The sequence below is a fragment of the Syngnathoides biaculeatus genome, chromosome 14, assembly GCF_019802595.1.
Source record: "Syngnathoides biaculeatus isolate LvHL_M chromosome 14, ASM1980259v1, whole genome shotgun sequence".
Classification (NCBI taxonomy): domain Eukaryota; kingdom Metazoa; phylum Chordata; class Actinopteri; order Syngnathiformes; family Syngnathidae; genus Syngnathoides; species Syngnathoides biaculeatus.
In genome coordinates this window covers 11590246-11610730 of record NC_084653.1, presented here as the reverse complement: position 1 = coordinate 11610730, position 20485 = coordinate 11590246, and the positions used below count along the sequence as shown (strand labels likewise).

At 41.5% G+C, this 20485-nt stretch overlaps 1 protein-coding gene across 1 annotated transcript; it reads right to left on the bottom strand.

Annotated features, from left to right (window-relative positions):
- Positions 1–6233: 6233 nt before the first annotated feature.
- Positions 6234–15606, bottom strand: chn1 (chimerin 1). The gene is made up of 7 exons (XM_061841365.1): positions 15029–15606; positions 13539–13623; positions 10506–10679; positions 9925–10002; positions 8688–8825; positions 8344–8449; positions 6234–7001 (listed from the first exon to the last, which is right to left on the bottom strand). The coding sequence occupies exons 1-7, from the start codon at positions 15278–15280 to the stop codon at positions 6830–6832; spliced, it is 1005 nt and encodes a 334-aa protein (XP_061697349.1). The 5' UTR covers positions 15281–15606; the 3' UTR covers positions 6234–6829.
- Between the last annotated feature and the right edge of the window lie 4879 nt (positions 15607–20485).

Below are 20485 nucleotides of genomic sequence, written 5' to 3'. Positions count from 1 at the left end.
AATATTTATCCAATAACCTGACATCTACATCAAATTTTGAAATTGGAAAATATCATTCTTTCCAAATATGCTGATTAGTCATGTATAAAGATCGCCCCAAAAGTGTTTAGCTCGTCAAAGTTGGCTGAAACAAATTTTGCTCTGATCAACCAATCAGAGTTTGAAAAAAGGCCGACATCATTGAGGGTATGAGGATTAATTTTAAATGTGATTGGATGAAGATCACAGCATGGACAAATCACAATATGGAGCTCGTGCACTTATCTCACCGAAGTCACGTGACTGGCTATATTGCCGGTCTAAAAGAGCATTCTTCAATGCTAAGCCGGTTGGAGACAGCACGAAAATACTCTTATAGCACGACGCCCAGAGTTTTGTCCGATACCGTTAAACATTTAGAAGGTGATAATAAACGAAGGTACGTGGAAAAATGAGAGACACTTGGCAGAGAGCAATGATTTCCAACCTTTATAGAGCCAAGGCACATATTTTACAGCTGAAAAATCCCACGGCACAGCAACAAAAGTAAATGTCACCAAAAATTGATCGATTAATTACTGTATGTACTTCCTGCCATCTAATAGAAGAGGATTTTTTTTGTTCTGTCTGTCATTGTGCCTCACTGGCATAAATAGATGAAAAAAGATACATTATTTCTTGGAATAAATGTTTTTTTTAGGAATTACATAAAATTGGATAACTTCCCACGGCACACCTGAAGAGCGCTCACGGCACACTAATGTACCCCGGCACACTGTTTGGGAATCACTGGCATAGAGGACCCATATTTAATGGCGAAGTCGATGTTTTCCCAGATAAGAAAGTGGACTTTTCATTCGCTTCCGCTAGTTTTAAACAACTGGATCTACACATGTATTTGGTGAGTAATTCGTCAAGATTTAGATAGTTTGAAAGCGTAGAAAAGTCTGGACGCATACAAATATTTTGTTGCTGGATCTGTTTTTAATCAAGAATAAATCCCACATAGGGATGGTGGCAGTCGGATTTTTTCAATGCAAATACCAATAATAATAATAATAATAAATTAATGACCCCTGGTTTTACACAAACTCGCATTCATTAACTATGATTGGTCGGCTCCTCCGTACACGAAGTGTGTTGCGGCAACACGTTAAACTTCAATAAACCTCTCCGTGACATACTTTTTTTTTTTTAAATATGCATTGTTCTCAAATGAGTCCAATGTGTATTTAAAAAAAAAAAAACTGCTGGGATAGGCTTCAGCCCCCATAAACGGACGTGTGTTGCGGCCACACGTTAACCTACGTAAACCTCTGTGTGACCGAGGTTTTTTTTTTTTTTAATACGCATTGGACTCATTTGAAAACAATGTATATTAGAAAAAATTCTGTCAGGGAGTGGTTTACTTAAGATTAACGTGTGGCTGCAACACGCTTCATGTACGACTCCCTGTCGTTTTTTTTTTTAAACGCATTGTTCTCAAATGAGCCAACTTGGCATTATAAATACTTCTTGGGAATTTGAGATTGAGAAGAATAATTCATACCTGTAATGAAATGATCGCTACACAGTCGTGTGTATTTGGTTGTGCACCATCCATCACGTTTAATTGCCGAAATCCATCGATCTTTTCTTGTCTTTTCTTGTATTCCATAGAATGATCTCTTTGTATATCTGTCTCGTCTGTTGTAACAACCAACAGCACAACAAGTCTCGGGCATTGCGAACATTGTGCTCCGGTTCAATGTCCCCCCACTCTGTTGAGCGGCTCTTTTTGACCACCAATATGGCGCTGTGAAAATGGTGACATCACGTGCACGACCTCTATAGTTAAAGTTATATCTGCTAGCGATGAGAATGACATGGCAACACAAGCTGAAATCTGATTGGACAAAACAATGGTTACCATAGTTAGATGGAAAGCTAGCTAGCTAACTGGCTAGACAGATGTACAAATCGATGGATTTTCTATATATAGTTAGCATTTTTCACAGAAGTCACAGATGTACATTTCAGGTATTTAAGTGCTTTTAAATTATTTTGAAATGAAAGCTATCTAAAAAATAATACGGTTAAAAAAACATCTCCCCTCGCACATTTTGTATTGTAAGAGTCCCGCCTCCTGCACTCGCCCGCCATGCCGGCGCTGCCGTGACGGGTCAGTCAACTCAATATCCTCGCAGCCACTGCACGTTCAATCAAGCACTCGCTCAAGCGCTGGCCTCGTTCATCTCACTTAGGTTCAAATCACCATTTTGGCGACGTCTGAATTAAGAGAGATTTGCTCCAAGTCCTGCCCGCACTTTTCAAATTCACGCGATCGTTTCCTAGTCTTCCATATCATAAGACAAACCACCACTGAATCTGCTAAATGATGTTTATTTTTATATAAAAAAAAACGTTAACTCACAGCGCTATTGCTGCACTTTCAGCTTTTTAATTAAAAAAAAAATTTATTTCCTGCAATTTTTAATTAACACCAGTACACTTCATTGGTATATAAAACATGCATTGAATTTTGTTTAACCTTTCAAATTCCCTTTTTCTGAGCACCAGGTGTAAAACTACCAATAAAGAGAACATTTTGGATATTCCTATAGGTAATATAATGAACTATGAGTTACTCACTTTACAAGTTTTTCAAGATGTGAACCAAACAATATTTATGTTTTGAGTTGCGAGCTCAACTTACAAGTGCTAAACCTCCCCACAAGCAGCAGTTTGACAGAACGAACAGTTCTTCAAAAAGGCTTCTAGCAATTTCATGTCCCTCCCAGTTAAATTTGATTTCAGAACTAGACATAAAACAAATAGAATCACACATTGCATATTTTAGTAAACCACGTTAACACTTGGGAAATATCTACTAGCTTAATGCTAACACACAATACGAAACACCATACAGGTGCTGACAAAACTAGCATCAATGTCGCAGTCATTATAAAACGTGAAAGATCTCATTTTTAAGCACAGGTTGTAGTACCAAAATCATTTTTATTGTATGCAAAATAAATACATATTTTCTTTTGCAGCTAATTAGTGCGTGTCTACATCAACTCTATGTGGTATGAATAAAATGGGTAAAAAGCGATGGCTTGACTTTTTAAAGACACTTGCAGATGGCGAGCTGAACCAGCTTACTCCGCACTACGCATTTTATGCCAATAACTACGTCGATAATTTAGGAAACTTCCACTAGACACGGCATGGCTTTGTGGGTAACTTGATAGTCGTGAATGGAGCAATGCCGACTGATGAACTCGCTATGAATTTTAACTGACTCCATAACATTTTTGTCATCTGACCTATAATACTTACCTATACAATGCACGTGTAGTTTCCATTCAAACATCTGCAGGGAGTCATTGAATATGAATTACCGTAATGTGTAACGCCTGTGTGGCAAGAACAGTAAAATAGGAAAGCATATAATACTACAAAATGCACATGCATAATGAGAAATAACAGGAGCGTGTGTACGTGCTATGGAAACGAGAGGGGCAATGTGCAGCCGTCGAAAGAGAATAAAGAGCATTTGTGAATATATTCAGCACAACCTTGTGCATGAGGGAGAACACACAAACACACAAAGGTCACTTATCTCACGGATCACAGCTCTTGAAATGAACTCTCATTAATGACAATGGGGGACATCCAATGCAGCGGCCAACCGCGAGCTTATCGCACCATCTGACCCAGTGATGAGAAGCTCGATGGCGGCTTGGAGATGACGCCATGATAGATTTGGGGGGATTGCTAAACGCTTGGATGGAAATCCAATTTTTCCGTCGCGCAATCACCAGGAGACAAGAGTGGGTTTGGCTCGTGTTAAACGAAGCTGATGGCTGACTGATTGGATGTCAAGCACTGATTGCGTCCTGGTTGCTTTGTGGTATGGGGGGGGGGAGGGGGGGGACAAAAAACAAACAAAAAAAAACAGTGGAACAGACAGACATGAAGGAAAAATAACAATGAAAGAAGCTCTGAATATGACAAAGGTACAACTATACAAGCAAAGAAAGTGATCAGAATGAGTGTGGCAACATCAAATTTAACACATTTTCTCCATATTCACGCTTGAGACAAGTAATGTTACACTTGAGAGAGGCAATACCTAATTAGGCGCAAATTTGACTGTTTCGCTTTGTGGTATACTCACTTTTGTCGCTCACGTTTTAACGCCAGCATATAATATAAATAGATGAATTGAATGAAAAATACACAATTTAATTGTGATATTGCATCAGTGGAATGCTGCTCTATCAAATGGGCCCATGTTGTCCTACATGAGTCCGAGGAACTAATATTAGTTGTTATAAAGAATATTTGACTGTGTGTACTGTGTGTGAATGTCCTCATTTATCCAAAACATTTCATTCCCAAGGTATTGAATCAATTGCAACCAGACTGTTCTGTTTGTCTTAGAAGACCTTTCAAAGACTGTTACACTGTCTGTCTACATGTAGTTGCTCCATTGTTTGTGTTCAAACCCCTGCTTGAAGGGTCAATGCACCACAATTTCATTAAGCTAGCAGAAGCTGTTCGCTTGTTTTCAAAGACAAAGTGTAATTCTCTTTTTTCGTGTTTAGTTTAATGCTGAACTTAAACTGGTAGCAGCATTAAACAGCTTAAAGCCTCTTTGTGATGAATTCTTTGGAAAACTGCTGCTTTTTGTAAAATATGTTGAGTTCACAACCACGGTACAGCAATATCTCAATTGTGTGCTGAAAGTTGAAACAAAAACTAAAACAAAAAAAATGATGGCTCGTTTCTAAAAAAAATAGTAAATTGATCGACTCACTCCTATCTCATACTTCCACAGGTAGCCATGGAAGAGGCTCTTACTCAGCTTGTCTGGGAAATCCAGGTTTGTAAACAACTGTAATGCCCAACATATCCCTCTAGATGGTGGGGTTACATCGCTTTGGATTTGAGAATCAACACAGTTTTTGACTAGTAGATAAAGATTAGAAAGCGAATCTCAGTTTGTCACGTAAATGATGAGGAAGAGAAATGCCAATATGTTGGAAGTCAGAGGTTTACCCCAGATTCATCGAGGCCACAAGTGAGGAGTTGAACACTTGAACAGAGTATGTACGTGTATGGTAAAAACAATATGTGTCATCATGAGACGATCCTGGGATGAGACGACGCCCTTCGTGGAGTGAATGGCGAATGCCATGTAAAAAAGCCGCTGAGGTTTAACGTGATCATGCGGTGAGTCAGAGTTGCTCGTGGCACATTTCTCGTGTATTTGTAAATTATTTTGCCATCAAAACCCTTTGTTAGTCTTTTTTATCATTTCAAATGTCACAAAAGAAAAAAAATATATAGAAGCATCTATTTAAGGATATTTGATGCGGCTATGTGGCATTACTCCTCATGGAAACCATGCATACATTAAATGATGTCGGCTGGTTTTAGTTTCACACTGAATTACTGAGAATGAAGCATTGACGGAGGACTTTAGGCACAGTCACGTGATGTGACGCTTTCAGGGACAACCTGTCATTGCCAATAATTATGCACAACTAAGGACAAACGGTGCCTATGTCAAGGTCACCCCGCACCCAACCACAACACACACAAACCACAGCTAACATATTTTGTTTACTTCTATTATAATGTGAAGAAATGAGCTGTTTTCAATGAGAGTTGCATGCAATCACTTCTGTGTGAGAAGTGGTTACATGATACACCCAAAGAAAAGGTCAATTAATGCTTCATTGATGTGTAATGAAAAAAAACAAGCTCCAAATTGAGATTTCTTTGTATTTAAACAAATAAATAAGCAAAAACGTTTTCCTTGTGCTTTGAATCAAAAGATTTCACTGAATACCATGAATTTGTAAGGTGATTAAACGGGTCTTGTATGACATTAGGATTCTTGGTCAAAACAAAACTAAAAGCAATTTTGACTAGCAAAATATTTGTACTGATTTGCACACATTAATATATTTAATAAACAGTAGCCTTGGTGAGAATGTTGCATCTCGGGAGGATTTCATTGTCGATGTGCTCATCATCGTCTGGACCAGATTGAAGGGAGGAACTTGTAGTTGGGAGTCGGGGTTTGAAATACATCTTTAGTAACACCAGTCCTAGATCCTTTCTGACATATCCCGTACATTTGAGTAAATTACAGTCTCTGTAGTTTTAAGTAATCTCAGTGACCATTGTGGGTTTTTCTTTGTTCAAAAATCCTACCTGCTTGTTTACACATTCAGACTCTAAACTCGAAGGGAAGTGTTTTATCAGTTTAATAAATTAAACTGGTCATGCACATGTTGTGTACAAATGACATTACAAAATTCATTCACAAATAAGTCAGGCAAATGAAACAGTGTGTACACATTGATAGGGAAGTCCGAAAGGCTCATTCAACGAGGTAATAAAAAAATAAGACATTGTAAGAATCCCCCACACCCCTACAAAAAAAAAAAAAAATTAGTAGCTTATTTTTAGTTGAATCTATACAAAGTTTGAAGAAACGACTGCACGGAAGGCAGGTGGGAATGTGGACTACATCTATCACCACACAGACAAAAGCAATAAATCACAGTGAAACAATCTTTCCACATGCTGAGATATGACTACAAAGTACTGATGCATGCTGGTATGTCAGCTTGACACATAAATCCCCCGACAGAAATGGGGAGGCAATAGCGTACAACGTGTAAGGTTCCTGATCTATACCTAGTGCATGGTAAAAGAGGCCATACAATCCTAGTGGCATTTATACAGAACTAAAAATTAACTCAAACCTCTTTTTGTTGTTTCTGAAAAAAAAAAAAAAAAAAAAAAAAGAAGCAGGTTTTGAGGGCTTCTCTGTCGTCTTGATGTGTGTTCAGAAGAGCGTGTCTACATTTTTAATGAGCACCTCCACCACCTGCCTCTGGTAGCGGATGTCGTTGAGGGCGGTCATAGCGTCGAGATCCGGGCTTCGCATTAGAGTGGGTCCGAAAACGATGGCCAGGTTCTCGGCGTTCATCAGGTTGTATTTCTCATTTTGGGTCACCCTGAAATATGAAAGTTTAAAAAAAAAAAGTCTTTCACTGGTCACAAGGTTCTTTAACTTCACTGGTGAAAAAACATTAGGTATGCTTACTTAATTTCCTGTAATAAGATGCAAACAGCTGCTGAATCAAAAATGTTCCATCTATGAATATAATAATGTTCTGCTTTGATCATTATGATCGAAAATATATTCATGTAACAATACAGTGAACCCATGTTTAACATTGGGATGTGTTCCAGACCTACTCACAAAAAATCCAGACTATATAAACCATGAAAAAAAAAAGAATTTGATGTATCAGTCTCACATGCTTTAAAAACACACACAACACAAGCTACGAAGCACTCTTTAAAAAAAAAAATGTTGCAATCATATTTGAACACTAACAACTGAATTCCAGTAACGTAGGAAAGTGTATTGTAAAAAAAAAAAAAAAAAAAAAATTAAAACAAAAAACTGTGGGAGGCTGTGTATAAAGAAACTGCCATATTACAAGGGAATATTATTTTGGAGTTTGCAGTGATGTAGAATAACACCCACTGAATCTCCTATTTTGATTTGATTTTGAATATTTATTTATTTTTATGAGTGGGTCCAATTATCACAATGAGGTTCTCGGATGCAACACAATTGTTGTCCATTGGAAAAGACGAGTAAAACAATAAAGAGAGTGTAGTCAGGACCGCGTGGTGCTGTGTTCAGCAAAAAATAGCCAGTAATATACTCCTGTTGCCTCAAAATCATTATAATTGCCTATATTATTGGTTTAAACTGTAAATATAGCAATGGGTATGATCCCAAAATAGAAATATAATTTTGAAACCATTCAATTCAATGGCTTAGGGATCTGATTCAAACAAATAATGAAACTAAAGTGCACGTGTACATGAGGCAAAGGCTCAGCATATCTTCAACTAATAACAGGCTACATTTAGCTCCTTCCTGACATACAAAGCTTGTTTTTCGGTGCAAAAATATACGACTTCAACATACTTCCTTGGCACCAATCTAGACAGAGCTTTGGCTATGGTTTGTGTATATCTTGGTGTGAAAGAAAGCACAAAAATTATGACAAGGTGAATTTTTGAGCAATTAGCTGGTGATAAGTTTCATCGTCCGTCCATCCATTTTCTGAGCTGCTTATACTACAAAGGGTTGCAAAGTTATTTCCCAGGTGGGGAAAAACATGGCTAAACAATTTGGTGAAGTGCAAATATGGCAGCAGGAACATTACATACAACAAATATTGAGAAAAAGGTTTGACAACAGATACCAAACATGCAATATGGTCATCAGTGAACTGCACGTGTATTGGGGATTTCCTCAATTCTCAAGCTGCTTACCTTTTTAAGTGCGCCATGAGATACTTGAGTGTTTCATTGTGTGACGAGGGCAGCATAGCCAACGCCTCTCCGAAAGCTTCAAGCTTCTTGTCCTGGTCCGTGAGTTCTGACACATAGACGATAATAATGGTTAAAGTGGGTGCAACTCATGGGAGCACATTTAGGAAATCAATGCAGCTCTTTGCTGAGAGGTGATGAAAGCAATTAGCCACTCAAAGGAAGAGTGGTAATGCATACTGCAGTACACAAAGCTGTCAGATATTATTTCTTTGATTTATTTCTCCACACACTTCAGTGGTGAGTCTGGAGTTTGGCGGTGGCCCCCGGTTTCGTCTGAGACTCACTTGCGGCCTCGATGAACCTGGGGTACGCATTGTACGAGATGACGGGGACAGGCAAATCCCGGAGGTAGAGCTTCAGAGCACCCGTGATGATGTTGATGTCCTCGTACGCTTTCACTGAGATGTCTGTCTTCTCTCCAGCTGTGGGAATGTACAATGGAGCAATGGGTGGATGGCATGAGGTTGGGGGCAAAGAAAGAAAGCCTGATGAGAAGCCAGCTTGTACTGGCAGTTTTCATATAAAAAACACAATAAAGTGTTGGTCTTGATGGCGATGGTACATCCTTTCAAAGTGTCTGCTACTGTACGCTTTGGTTGCCACTATGCCTCAGTTGCGTGTGCTGTGCCGAGCTTGCCTTGGCCTACTTGTGCCGGCAGGCTGAACATCGCAGCACCGTGAACTGGAATGACACTCTGTCATGGACGATCTACCACATGCAGATCTGGGAAAGTCCACTGCTCCAGTTAAAATTCACACCACATTTTCTGTGAGTGTACAGCCCAACACATTGGATCTTTAAAGAGGAGCTTGGATCATCACTGTTATTTTTTTGCACATGACTGCACCCCAGTCAAGGTTTTTATTGTCCATGCTGGCAAAACAAACGCGACAATGCTTCTTTATGGGATGTAGTGTACAGTATAAAATACGGCACGATCCATCCACCCATCCATTTTCTTAGCCGCCTATCCTCACAAGGGTCACGGAAGTGCTGGAGCCAGTAAGCAGGGTACACCCTGAACTGGTTGCCAGCCAATTGCAGGGCACATGGAGACAGACAACTGTTGCACTCACAATCACAGCTAAGGGTAATTTAGAGTGTTTTTGGGATGTTGGAGGAAACCGGCGTACCCGTAGAAAAGCCATGCAGGCACGGGGAGAACATGCAAATTCCACAAATTCCGGGACATCGTGCCGCTGGTAATTATATCATGCCTATTAAATTGAAAAAAATCGTCAAAAAACATCTTGAACTCCTGTATATTCCAACAATTGTCTGGCCTTTAAATATTATGAACTATATGATTACTCCAAAGAGTACAAAAATAGTTTGGAGCTGCTCCCCCTTCAGGGTATTCGCGCATGAGAGGGACACTGATGCCATTCCCAGAACGCTGCTAATCCTTTCAAATGTGTCACTTTATAATTAATCTCAAGTGAAGGTCGTCACTCATTCAAGGACGGGAAAGCGTGCAAAATCAGTTTTAGTGGCGTGAGCGGACAAATAGAAGAGTGAACCTTTGTCGAACGCCGTCTTGACTTCTTCCACGGAATCGCTGAATCCTGATATTCTGTACAGACCTTCAGACTTCAGTCCTGCGGGACAAAGAAGATGCTTAAGAAAAATGTATTTCTACCACCGGTCAGTTGGGAAATTTCGTTATATGTGTATATATGGGGAGAGAAAGAGAGAGAGAGAGAGAGAGAGAGAGAGGCATATAATATATACATAAATAATGTCCATGTCAGGCTAAAATAATGGGCAGTTGCAAATTGTTTTCTGCATCACTAAGTACGCTAATAAAGACCCCCATCAAACTGAGCTCCAGGCGTCAGTCAGGGGCAGAAAATGAGGGAGCAATGAACTCCTCGGGCATCATTTTAAGTGCGGTCCAATCAATTGAGGCTGCAAGAAAGAGTGCAACGTATTCCTCATGATGTAATTTAGCTGACTCTCATTGGTGAATTTTAGTGGCGTGACAGAGGAGAGAATCAATGGGCTATCTAAGTAGTACTAATATTTTTATCATCGCTCTAACGTCAACAGAAATAATCCAAACAATGTTTGAAATCTCCTGACCCGTTCGAAGCACACTCACCTCTTGACTCAATCTCTCGTATGCACATGTCCACCACCATGGGCCGCGCTGTGTTGTGGGCACTCACCAAGGTGGTGAGGTCGCAACTGTACACTTTACGGATATGTCTCAGACTCGGCTTGCAGTTGTTGGGGACCAGAGGTAAACATTGTTTGTGGACATTCACGCCGCAGTCTGCAACGGAGACATCGATGGGGCTTGAGAAGCACTGAAATGCTTGTTTGGCCCTCGACATTGTCGAGCGAAACAATAGATATTGTTTATGAATTCTTTCAGTTCACCAACCTTACGGAGCTTTTGTATTGATTCAAATTCCAACAGGAAATAATTGCCTTATGTTATGCGTTTAGGCCAGCAAAAAACATACAAACAAAGGACTTACTGTGCTCTTCTCAATCAATACACACCCGGAATGTCATGATGCCCCTCCTCTGTTTGTCATGCACTTCCCTTCAATCATTATTATACATTAAAGTAGTCTCCTGCATCGGTCTAGACCAGTGGTTTTCAAAGTGTGGTACGTGAGCTATATCTCATGCCATGCAAAATAATTACTGATTGAAATGTTCCATCCATCCATCCATCCATCCATTTCCACTTCTCCTCACGAGGGTCGCGGGGAGTGCTGGAGGCTATCTCAGCTGTCAACGAGCAGGAAGCGGGGTACACCCTGAACTGGTTGCCAGCCAATCACAGGGCACATAGAGACAAACAGCCAGACTCACAATCACACCGAGGCCCAATTTAGAGTTTTCAATTAATGTTGCATGTTTTTGGGATGTGGGAGGAAAATGGACTTCCCGGAGGAAACTCACGTAGGCATGGAGAGAACATGCAAACTCCACACAGGCAGGTCCAGGATTGAACCCGGGACCTCAGAACTGTGAGGCCAACACTTTACAAGCTGATCCACCATGCTGCCGATTGAAATGTTCAAAATTCATAATTTTACTCTGGATTTAAAATTTGTATTATTATTATTTTAAATCAAGCACCGAACATTTGCTTTGCAGAGTCCAGTTCAATTTAACTTTTCAGTACATTACATTTGCGCTGCATCTTTTCAATGTGTTTTCAGTTTTTATTTCACTTTTGCTTTCAGCTTTTAACTTCTGTAACTCATTTGAATTGAGTCCATATTTGTTGTATTTTCCTATATTCAAGCAGAGTATTACTGTTCGACCTGAACTGTAGAGTCCACTTTGTTGGGTGAACAGGGGACCAGTGGAGAACAGGCAACGTGAGAGACTCCACTCCTGCCTTCGTAAGAGAGGCGACTGCACGTTGTAAATTAGAAAATGCTAAAAAAGGATGAGGAGTGGAGGCGATGCGCCGCCGCTGTTGAGCTCTTTTTTTTTTTTTTTTTTTTTCAAAATCCAAGCTCATGCAGCAACAATGGCAGCGGAAGCGGCAATTCAGCTGCTGCAGGCTACACTAGACCTACTTTCGCAGACTAAAATGGAGCAGCTCCTCCAGCTCTTAGATCTTTTGAGTCCTCTCTAATTTCAAAGAGGTTTTCATCCAATTTTTTTTTTAAATTCCACCCACTCACAATTTTTTTTCCTTCCTAAAGTCTGTACCTTCAAGCACACAACCCAGTCCATGCAGAACCTGGAGACATTATTTAGATTAAGGTGGGTCCCAGGAGAAAAGGAAGGAACGTTTATATGCATTGGTGCAGAAATGTAATTACCTTAAGAGATGATTCTCTTAAGGGTATCTGACAGGCAGTAAAATAGAGAAGGGCTGTGTCCATGTGTGCACATTAAAGGTCTCCAAGAGTCCCAGGCTGGGCGAGTGAGGGGTGGCGGTCCTCCGAGGAACAGCAGCAGACAGGGGATGCAATTTTACTTTGCTGTCAGCAGTTTTGGCTGGTTGCTATGGCGAGGAGGCTGCAGCTCACTCTGGAACGGTGATGTTTCATGGCGACTATCTCTCACCAATTGACCTGTACTTGTTTTGCGGGTGTGAGTTTTATAAATAATTCAGATTTAATCAAATTAAAGGATGAGCTGTGTGACCGAGGCGATTGGTCGAAGCGGTTGCATTTTAATTTGCACGGAAACGTAGCCGCTTCCCCTCGCTCTGAGCTCGGCACCTCATTAAAGAGACATGCCAGCTTTGTTTTCCTTCACGGGCATGATGGGATGAGGCTGTGGGGGTGGGGAGGGGTGGTGGTTTGGTGAGGGTGTCCGCAGATGAGCAAATGTGGCACAACAAGCACCGAGCAAATACTGGCTCCCTGGCGCTCGGCCAAAACAATTGAGCTGTACAAAAGGGGGAAAGGGGGTGGCGGAGTACTTTTTTTTTTTTTTTTTTTTTGGTATGCAAATGTGAGCGTCATGAGAGATTTTGGTGCCCTAGATTCAAGTCCTGGTACTGGATTGTGAAGGAATGGCAGCACAAGTGTCTCGAAAGCCTGACTCCAAACATATGCGCCTTTAATTTGGTTGCTGTCAGCTTTCAAAAGGGAAGCATTAACAATTAACGCCATAGCTCCCACTGACGCCGAGCGTACGTGTGACACACTTTGTTCCATCAATAAAACATCAAACCGGTGTCGGATAAGGATGTAAATTCCAACAGCTACAGCTAAACAGAAACCTCATCAGGATTACAAAGTGGCAACAAAACTTCAAAAATTCTAATTGGTTTGCTGACGATGTCAAAAGTAATCATACATGCAGATGAAACAGATAAAAACACAAATATGCAGCAATAGCAACTAAAAAGGTAAAGATTAATGCAGTTGAAAACCATAAAATTTTGTTTAGCATTTAAAATAAAGTCCCTTGTACAGTAGATGTTCTCAAATGGACTCCTGCTCACAAACATTGAGCAATTGATGTTACATCATGACTATGAAGCCCTCGTTCCACTCTGACCCACTAATCCAATGTTTTCAATGTTGGGATTGTAGATTAAAAGGGAAATAATCCAGCTCCAGATGTAGTAAAAACCAAGTAACCCATATTCAGCAATGCTCACTTTGTAATCAACGAGGAGACACGCAAGTCATTTCAAAAACTGTACCTGCACACTTGACCCCCTGAGCCATCAGCCCCCACATGAAGCTGGCACAGTGCTCACACCAGTGAGGCCCGCGGAAGGTATGGACCTGCAGCACACAGGAGGACAATGACTGATATTAGAATAGTGATTACTATACATTACGCAAATACAGAGCGCCCTCCATTGCCTTTTTGTTTCACATGGATCTCATTCCCTTGTTTGTCAGGAGTCTTCAGTGGAACCTGCCCCTGGAGCATTTGTTTAAACACTCATTTTTGGACTTCATTAAAGTCATTTCTTTGTTTGATTATTCATTTTAACAATCATTACATTTAATTATTTTAATTTGTAATTACACTATTAGGATATTTAATTTAAAATGTGCCTGTGATAAATCAATTCTGGAATGGAGACTCCATTTTGAATAAGTTACCAAATATGGTTCCTCTAGCTCAATAAAAGGCTATAGAAAGCAGGCAAGGAGGATCCAACTGCGAATGAAGTTCAAACAGAACCTCGTGGTGACGGTTGTAATGAGTGTCAAGTCTTTTGCCATGGCGGCACCGTGGGGGGGGGGGGGTGTTTGACAATCTGCTAGCGCAAATCAAAATTTGCTATGGAAACAGCCGACTCCAACCAGGTAACAACAGCCAGCCAATCAGGAAAGACCCCGAGAGCGAGAAGCGGCAGTTCGAGGCTTCGTTTGAGCAGACAGCCGCTTCAGCAGAAAAATGAACATCGAGAAAAAGTCGTGTGACCGCACAACAACATAGTGCAAAACATCTGCTTTGAATCTATGTACTGCAAGTTTGAAGTTGGCCCAGGCAAACAAATATTTGCACTGCCAGCTGGCTGAGGTGCAGTTATTAATTTAGGAAATGCACATCATTTACAGCATCATCCAACGAGGGAAATTGTGTGGTTTATTTGATTGTTTTTGAAAGAAGAATATCAGTAAGAGGAAAAAAACAGAAATGTTGACTCTTGAGGTCAGAAGGCTCATTTTTGGCTATTCCCGGATGTTGTGGTTTCTTGCTAATGGCCTTTTAAATGCAGGAACTCTACTCATGATATGTTAAAAAGGAACATTTAGCAATACATGGGAACAAAGAAGGAAGCAACAGGGCAGCAGCAGTTCAAAGCCTTGCAGCTAACATTTCTCTTCCTGCTCTCTATTCCAAGCAGACCGAAACTGAAGCGTTGGAACAACCACATACAGGACTCAAGCACCGTTTTCCCTACTCCATCAGCCTAATCTTTCCATCTGGCACTCAAATTAACAGTGGTGCTACACAGGGCACCCCACAGATTTTCTTTTCATCGGAAACACCAAAACAGTTGTGTTTTTAATCGCATCTCCCACTCAGTAACTCCCCCTCCCTCTCATCTCATTTCCCTCTGGGGAAGCGTGAGAAGCTGCCCTTTGGCCACACATGATGAAATGAATTGAGTGTTTAATTTAAAATGCAACAGAAACCCCCTTCAAGTTGACTTTGACATTCCATTCTCACCTTAAAGTTGTGGACTTTCTCCGATATTGCCACGCGTTCGGTTTCCTTCAGCGAGGCTCTACGGACAAGAGAAGTGAGCTGTGAATAGGCGAAGAGTTTCAGTGGCTGCCAGAAGGTGGCCGAAGGTTTCTCGGGCCCCATCCTCATCCCCAGAGTGGCCGCCAAAATGTCTTCTTGATTGGCCTCTCGTTTGGCCCTTTGCACCAGGGACTTGTCCTCCTTTTGAGCCTCATAGGGCTCTTTAGATGGCATCCCAGGCTCGGCCGTCTCCCGGCTCAGATGAAGAGATAGCGCCAATGTCCAAACATGAAGAAGCTCCCTTAAGACCTAAAGCAAGTCCCTGCCAATCAAAGTTATTGTTGATAAGGTGTGGATGAAATTACTCAAGAGTCCAAATAAGAAGAGTCCCAGTATCACAGTCCCAAGAAGAGTCCTGTTATAGTAGACGCAGAGAGGACCTGGTGAGAGGAGACAAAGGTTTTAGACCAAAATAAGCCTTGGCTCCTCATGCGGCTCCCTCGGAGTACGTATGCAGATGAGATGTGCGGCGGCGTTAATCCTCTCCTCCCTGTGCTGAGTTGATATTCTCCCTGGAACAGAGGCTGCACACTGTGTTTGGATGCTGTCAGGGCAGGCAGGCGAGGGGGAGGAGTACGGGGGTGGATCCTCTAGTAGTCATGGCTGATTAAATGGATCCCACCAGCCAATAGCGGCATCCGTTCGTCGGCTATGGTGGGCACCACCCCGCCCCCCCGCGAGCTATCACCATCAGATAACTGAGCAGAGGAGCTGGAGTGAGCTCTGGCTGGTAATGAGTAGTGAATGGGTCACACGTAAGCACTTAGTGCTTCAACAGGAGTCGGCTGGTAAGAACAAGATCTATTTTGAAAATGGACTTGCCACAGAAAAAGGTAATGAATGGGTGGGGCTAGTAGAATTAAATACAAATACAGTAAAATGCAGTACAGAAGAATTTGTACAGTATTTGCCCCCTTCCTTTTTCCCCTCCACTTCACACACTTGAATGTTAAAGATTTGGCTGGGTGATAAGCACATTTGTCTCATTTCTGAGGATGGGGGTTTTAATCCGGGCTCGGGTCTTTCTGTGTGGAGTTTCCATGTTCTCACTGGCTTCCTCCCGCATTCCAAATACATCAGAATCATCTTTATTTGTCAAAGATCGTGAAAAAAAAACACAAGGAATGTGTTTCTGATAGTCTACAATGGACAGCCATTTTGACCAAAAATACTTTGAGACATAAAAACATTGGAACACGCTATGAAGATTCACTGAGCAATCACATTATCCGAAAAGTCGTTATGCTGTCTTTCAACCAATTTCAATATCTGACAAAGACAATCCACAAACAGTAAATATAAAATGCACTCAATAAGAAGGAGAAAACATCCGACGCAAAGTGGAAAAGTTCTTGTCAGCATCTCGACTGGATTTCATTCTGGACATTGCCAACTTCAAAATCTTCATTTTCTTTTATGAATTCAATCATTCAGAGGCAGAGTTGCTTGTATGTTTTGGGTCATTGTAATTGCGAATATCTCGAGTTAACATAAATGGCGGTGATGAGTCCTGAATGTGGTCAGTGAACCAGAACTCAGCTTTCCAGAAACTATTTACAATGAAGAAAATAAGTACTTGAACACCCTGCTATTTTGCAAGTTCTCATACTTGGAAATCATGGAGGGGTTTGACATTTTCATTGTAGGTGCATGTCCACTGTGAGAGAGACAATCTAAAAAGAAAAATCAAAAAAATCACAATACATGATTTTTTTAACGATTTGTGATACAGTTGCAAATAAGTATTTGAACACCTGTCTATCAGCTAGAATTCTGACCCTCAAATACCTGTTAGTCTGCCTTTAAAAGTCCACCTCCACTTCATGTATCATCCTGAATCAAATGCACCTGTGTGAGCTCATTAGCTGCATAAAGACACCCCATACAATCAGTAAGACTCAAACTTGTAGCATGGCCAAGACCAAAGAGCCGTCCAAAGACATCAGAGACAAAATTGTTCAACTCCACACGGATGGAAAGGGCTACGGAGAAATTGCCAGGCAGCTTGGTGAAAAAAGGTCCACTGTTGGAGCAATCAGTACAAAACGGAAGAAGCTAAACATGTCGGTCAATCAAATCGGAGTGGAGCCCCATGTAAGACATCACCTCGTGGGTCCCAATGATTCTTAGAAAGGTGAAGAATCAGCCCAGGACTACACGACAGGACTTGGTCAATGACCTGAAAAGAGCTGGGACGAAAGTTTCCAAGGTGACTGTTGGTAATACAGTAAGACGTCATGGTTTGAAATCATGCATGGCACTGAAGGTTCCCCTGCTTAAACCAGCACATGTCAAGGCCCGTCTTAAGTTTGCCAATGACCATCTGGATGATACAGAGGGATACAGAGTCATGGGAGAAGGTTTTGTAGTCCGATGAGACCAAAATGGGACTTTTTGGTCATAATTCCACTAACCGTGTTTAGAGGAAGACGAATGATGAGTTCCATCCCTGGAACACCATCCCTACTGAGAAGCATGGGGGGTGGTAGCATCATGCTTTGGGGGTGTTTTTCTGCACATAGGACAGGACGACTGCACTATATTAAGGAGAGGATGACCGTGGCCATGTATTGTGAAATTTTGGGGAACAACCTCTTTCCCTCAGTCAGAGCATTGAAGATGGGTCGTGGCTGGGTCTTTCAACATAACAATGACCCGAAGCACAGAGCCAGGAAAACCAAGGAGTGGCTCCGTAAGATCAAGGTTCTGTCGTGGCCGAGCCAGTCTCCAGACCTAAACCCAATAGAAAATCTTTGGAGGGAGCTGAAACTCCATGTTTCTCACCGACAGCCCAGAAACCTGATCTGATCTAGAGAAGATCTGTGTGGAGGAGTGAACCAAAATCCCTCCTGCAGTGTGTGCAAACCTGGTGAACAAATACAGGAAACGTTTGACCTCTGTAATTGCAAACAAAGGCTACTGTAGCAAATGTTAACACTGGTCTTCTCAGGTGTTCAAATACTTATTTGTGGCTGTATCACACAAATAAATCATTAAAAAAATCATACATTGTGATTTCTACATTTTTCTTTTTAGATTATTTTTCTCAGAGTCAACATGCATCTACAATGTCAATTTCAGCCCCCCTCCATGATTTCTAAGTGGGAGAACTTGAAATATAGCAGGGTGTTCTAATACTTATTTTCTTCACTTTAACTACAGTTAAGGGTGGGGATTTTTTTTTTTTTTTTACTCAGGGCCAAATTTTTTCCCCTAAAAGCCCAAGTGTCATCCCTATAAACATTCTAAAATAGATATTGTAATGAAAAATACATATAACATTATTCACTTCAATGTCTATAGGAAAAAATAAATGTGAGCAGAGAGCGCGTCATGCGTGTGGCTTACGACGGAGCGGAGCCGTGCTGCATTAGGGGGTTGTTCACAGACGCCGCAGTAGGCGATGAGCAACACAGTCGAGCCGGGGCGCTTTACTGCGCGCACGCGGCTGAGTGAGGCATTCTCGACTGGGTTCTTCAGAGCCGCCGCCGTCCGCAAAGGCCGACGCGCAGCCTTCGCAGAAGCCGTGACCGCCGAACGCGGCACCTCAGCCGGTGTGGCTGATTTTTGGCGCCGTGGTGGCATATAATAGAGCCGAGCCGTGCTGCTTTTAGGGGGATGTTCATAGCCGCCACAGTACTCGATGAACACTGTCGAGCCGGGGCACATTACTACGCGCACACGGCTGAGTCAGGCATTCTTGGCTGGGTTCTTAAGATTCGCCGCCGTCCGCGCAGCAGCCCGACGCTGTCCGACGCGCACATCGACATTTTTCGCGCGCAGATCTTTTGTTATGTTATGAGAGACCGATTACGTTGTCCGCCACAAACTATTATTTTTTTTAGTAGCTGTATAAACACCTACCTGTATTTGGAACTCACGAAGCTCTCGTCCTCTGCACCTGTGCAATCCATTTTTCATGACAAACCGGGTCTCTTGCAAACTTATGAAGGGTAAATCCATTCTCCTGAGTTTTGAAGCAATGTCCAGCAATGCAATGAGCCGGCATTCTGGCTAACACGAAGGAACAACGAGCTACCTTCCCAGAAGTAAAACTAATGGAAACAAATGAGTCCACTTGGGGGCGCCACTTTCGTTTACGTCACTTCCTGCTTCTTCCCGAAAACAAATCCCTCGAGAGGATTTTAATGGTGGGAGTTACAAAAAGCTGTATACGTCAAAATCATATTCTGTGGTGAAAAAACACATGGGCCCATATTGGCAAAAGGGACTGTAGGCTACAAATACTTTCTCAGCGTACTATATATTGTTGAAACAATAAGCAGCAACCTCAAGACTGTTATATAATAGTCACACCCTTATGATTACGATTAGACATGAACATCTAAGCGCCCATAGTGAAATGGTTTGTATTTTATTTATGTTTATCAGACAAACATTTCCAAGAAGATTCATCTATTCTAGAATCAAGACATGTACAATGAGTACTAGCACAGGTACTGAAACTATGTTCTTCTTGATGAATGGACAAATGTGTATACTGTCAACTTCTTCCCAGAAGCTGTTACAGCTAGGAGAGAGAATTTTCGTTTCCGCATTCATTTTTTATAAGTGTAATGACTAGATTTCCCAATACCTTTGTTCATATAGAAAGGAGAAGCTTACATAAATGATGAGCTCACTTTAAAATCTGTTACTACTACACAGCTTCCTGTTAAAAAATGTATACCCAACATCTCCTGTTCTGTTTAAACATGATGCATTTTGTCTCCTGTACTGCCTTGCAGTCCAACTCTTTTTTTCTCGAGATTTATCGTCATGGTCTTAGTGCAAATGCAAATTAGCCATCAAATATAGCATCACTATTGCAAAGTGAGAGCAAATGTGTGCACCCTACCCTAGTAATTCGCACTTCAAGTCAAACCTGATTAGTCCTCTGTGTCAGAGAGTCTATTTCAGACAATGAAGGTGCAATATTCACACTTACGCATCTACTAGAACAGTACAAAGAAAGCAAGTGTGCCAACTCCCTTAGCTTGGGTTCACTCTTTTCTTTCACGGTAGGTGGTAAGCAAAAAAAAAAAAAAAAAAAAAAAAATCAGAGAGGCAGAGGTAAGCAGAGTGGAGCTTTGAAGAATGTAGAATTTGTAGAATGACATCCCAATATGTGGTGTCTAACAGGAGCTGAATCATAACATGAAAGAGGCCAAACAGACGTTTCCTCCTGCTCAGAGCACGCCCTCGCTCAGTTTGGCATTTGACTTCCAAACAGATAAAAGCTTTTGTATGCACCAGTTCATTCTCTCAGTCCACAGACGCTTGAGAAGGGTTCCCGAGTGCGGTTGTGTTGCCTACTGTTAAGTGCAAGAAGGCATGTCCCACTCGCAGGATGTGGTTCACTTTGAACGCAGCTCTAAT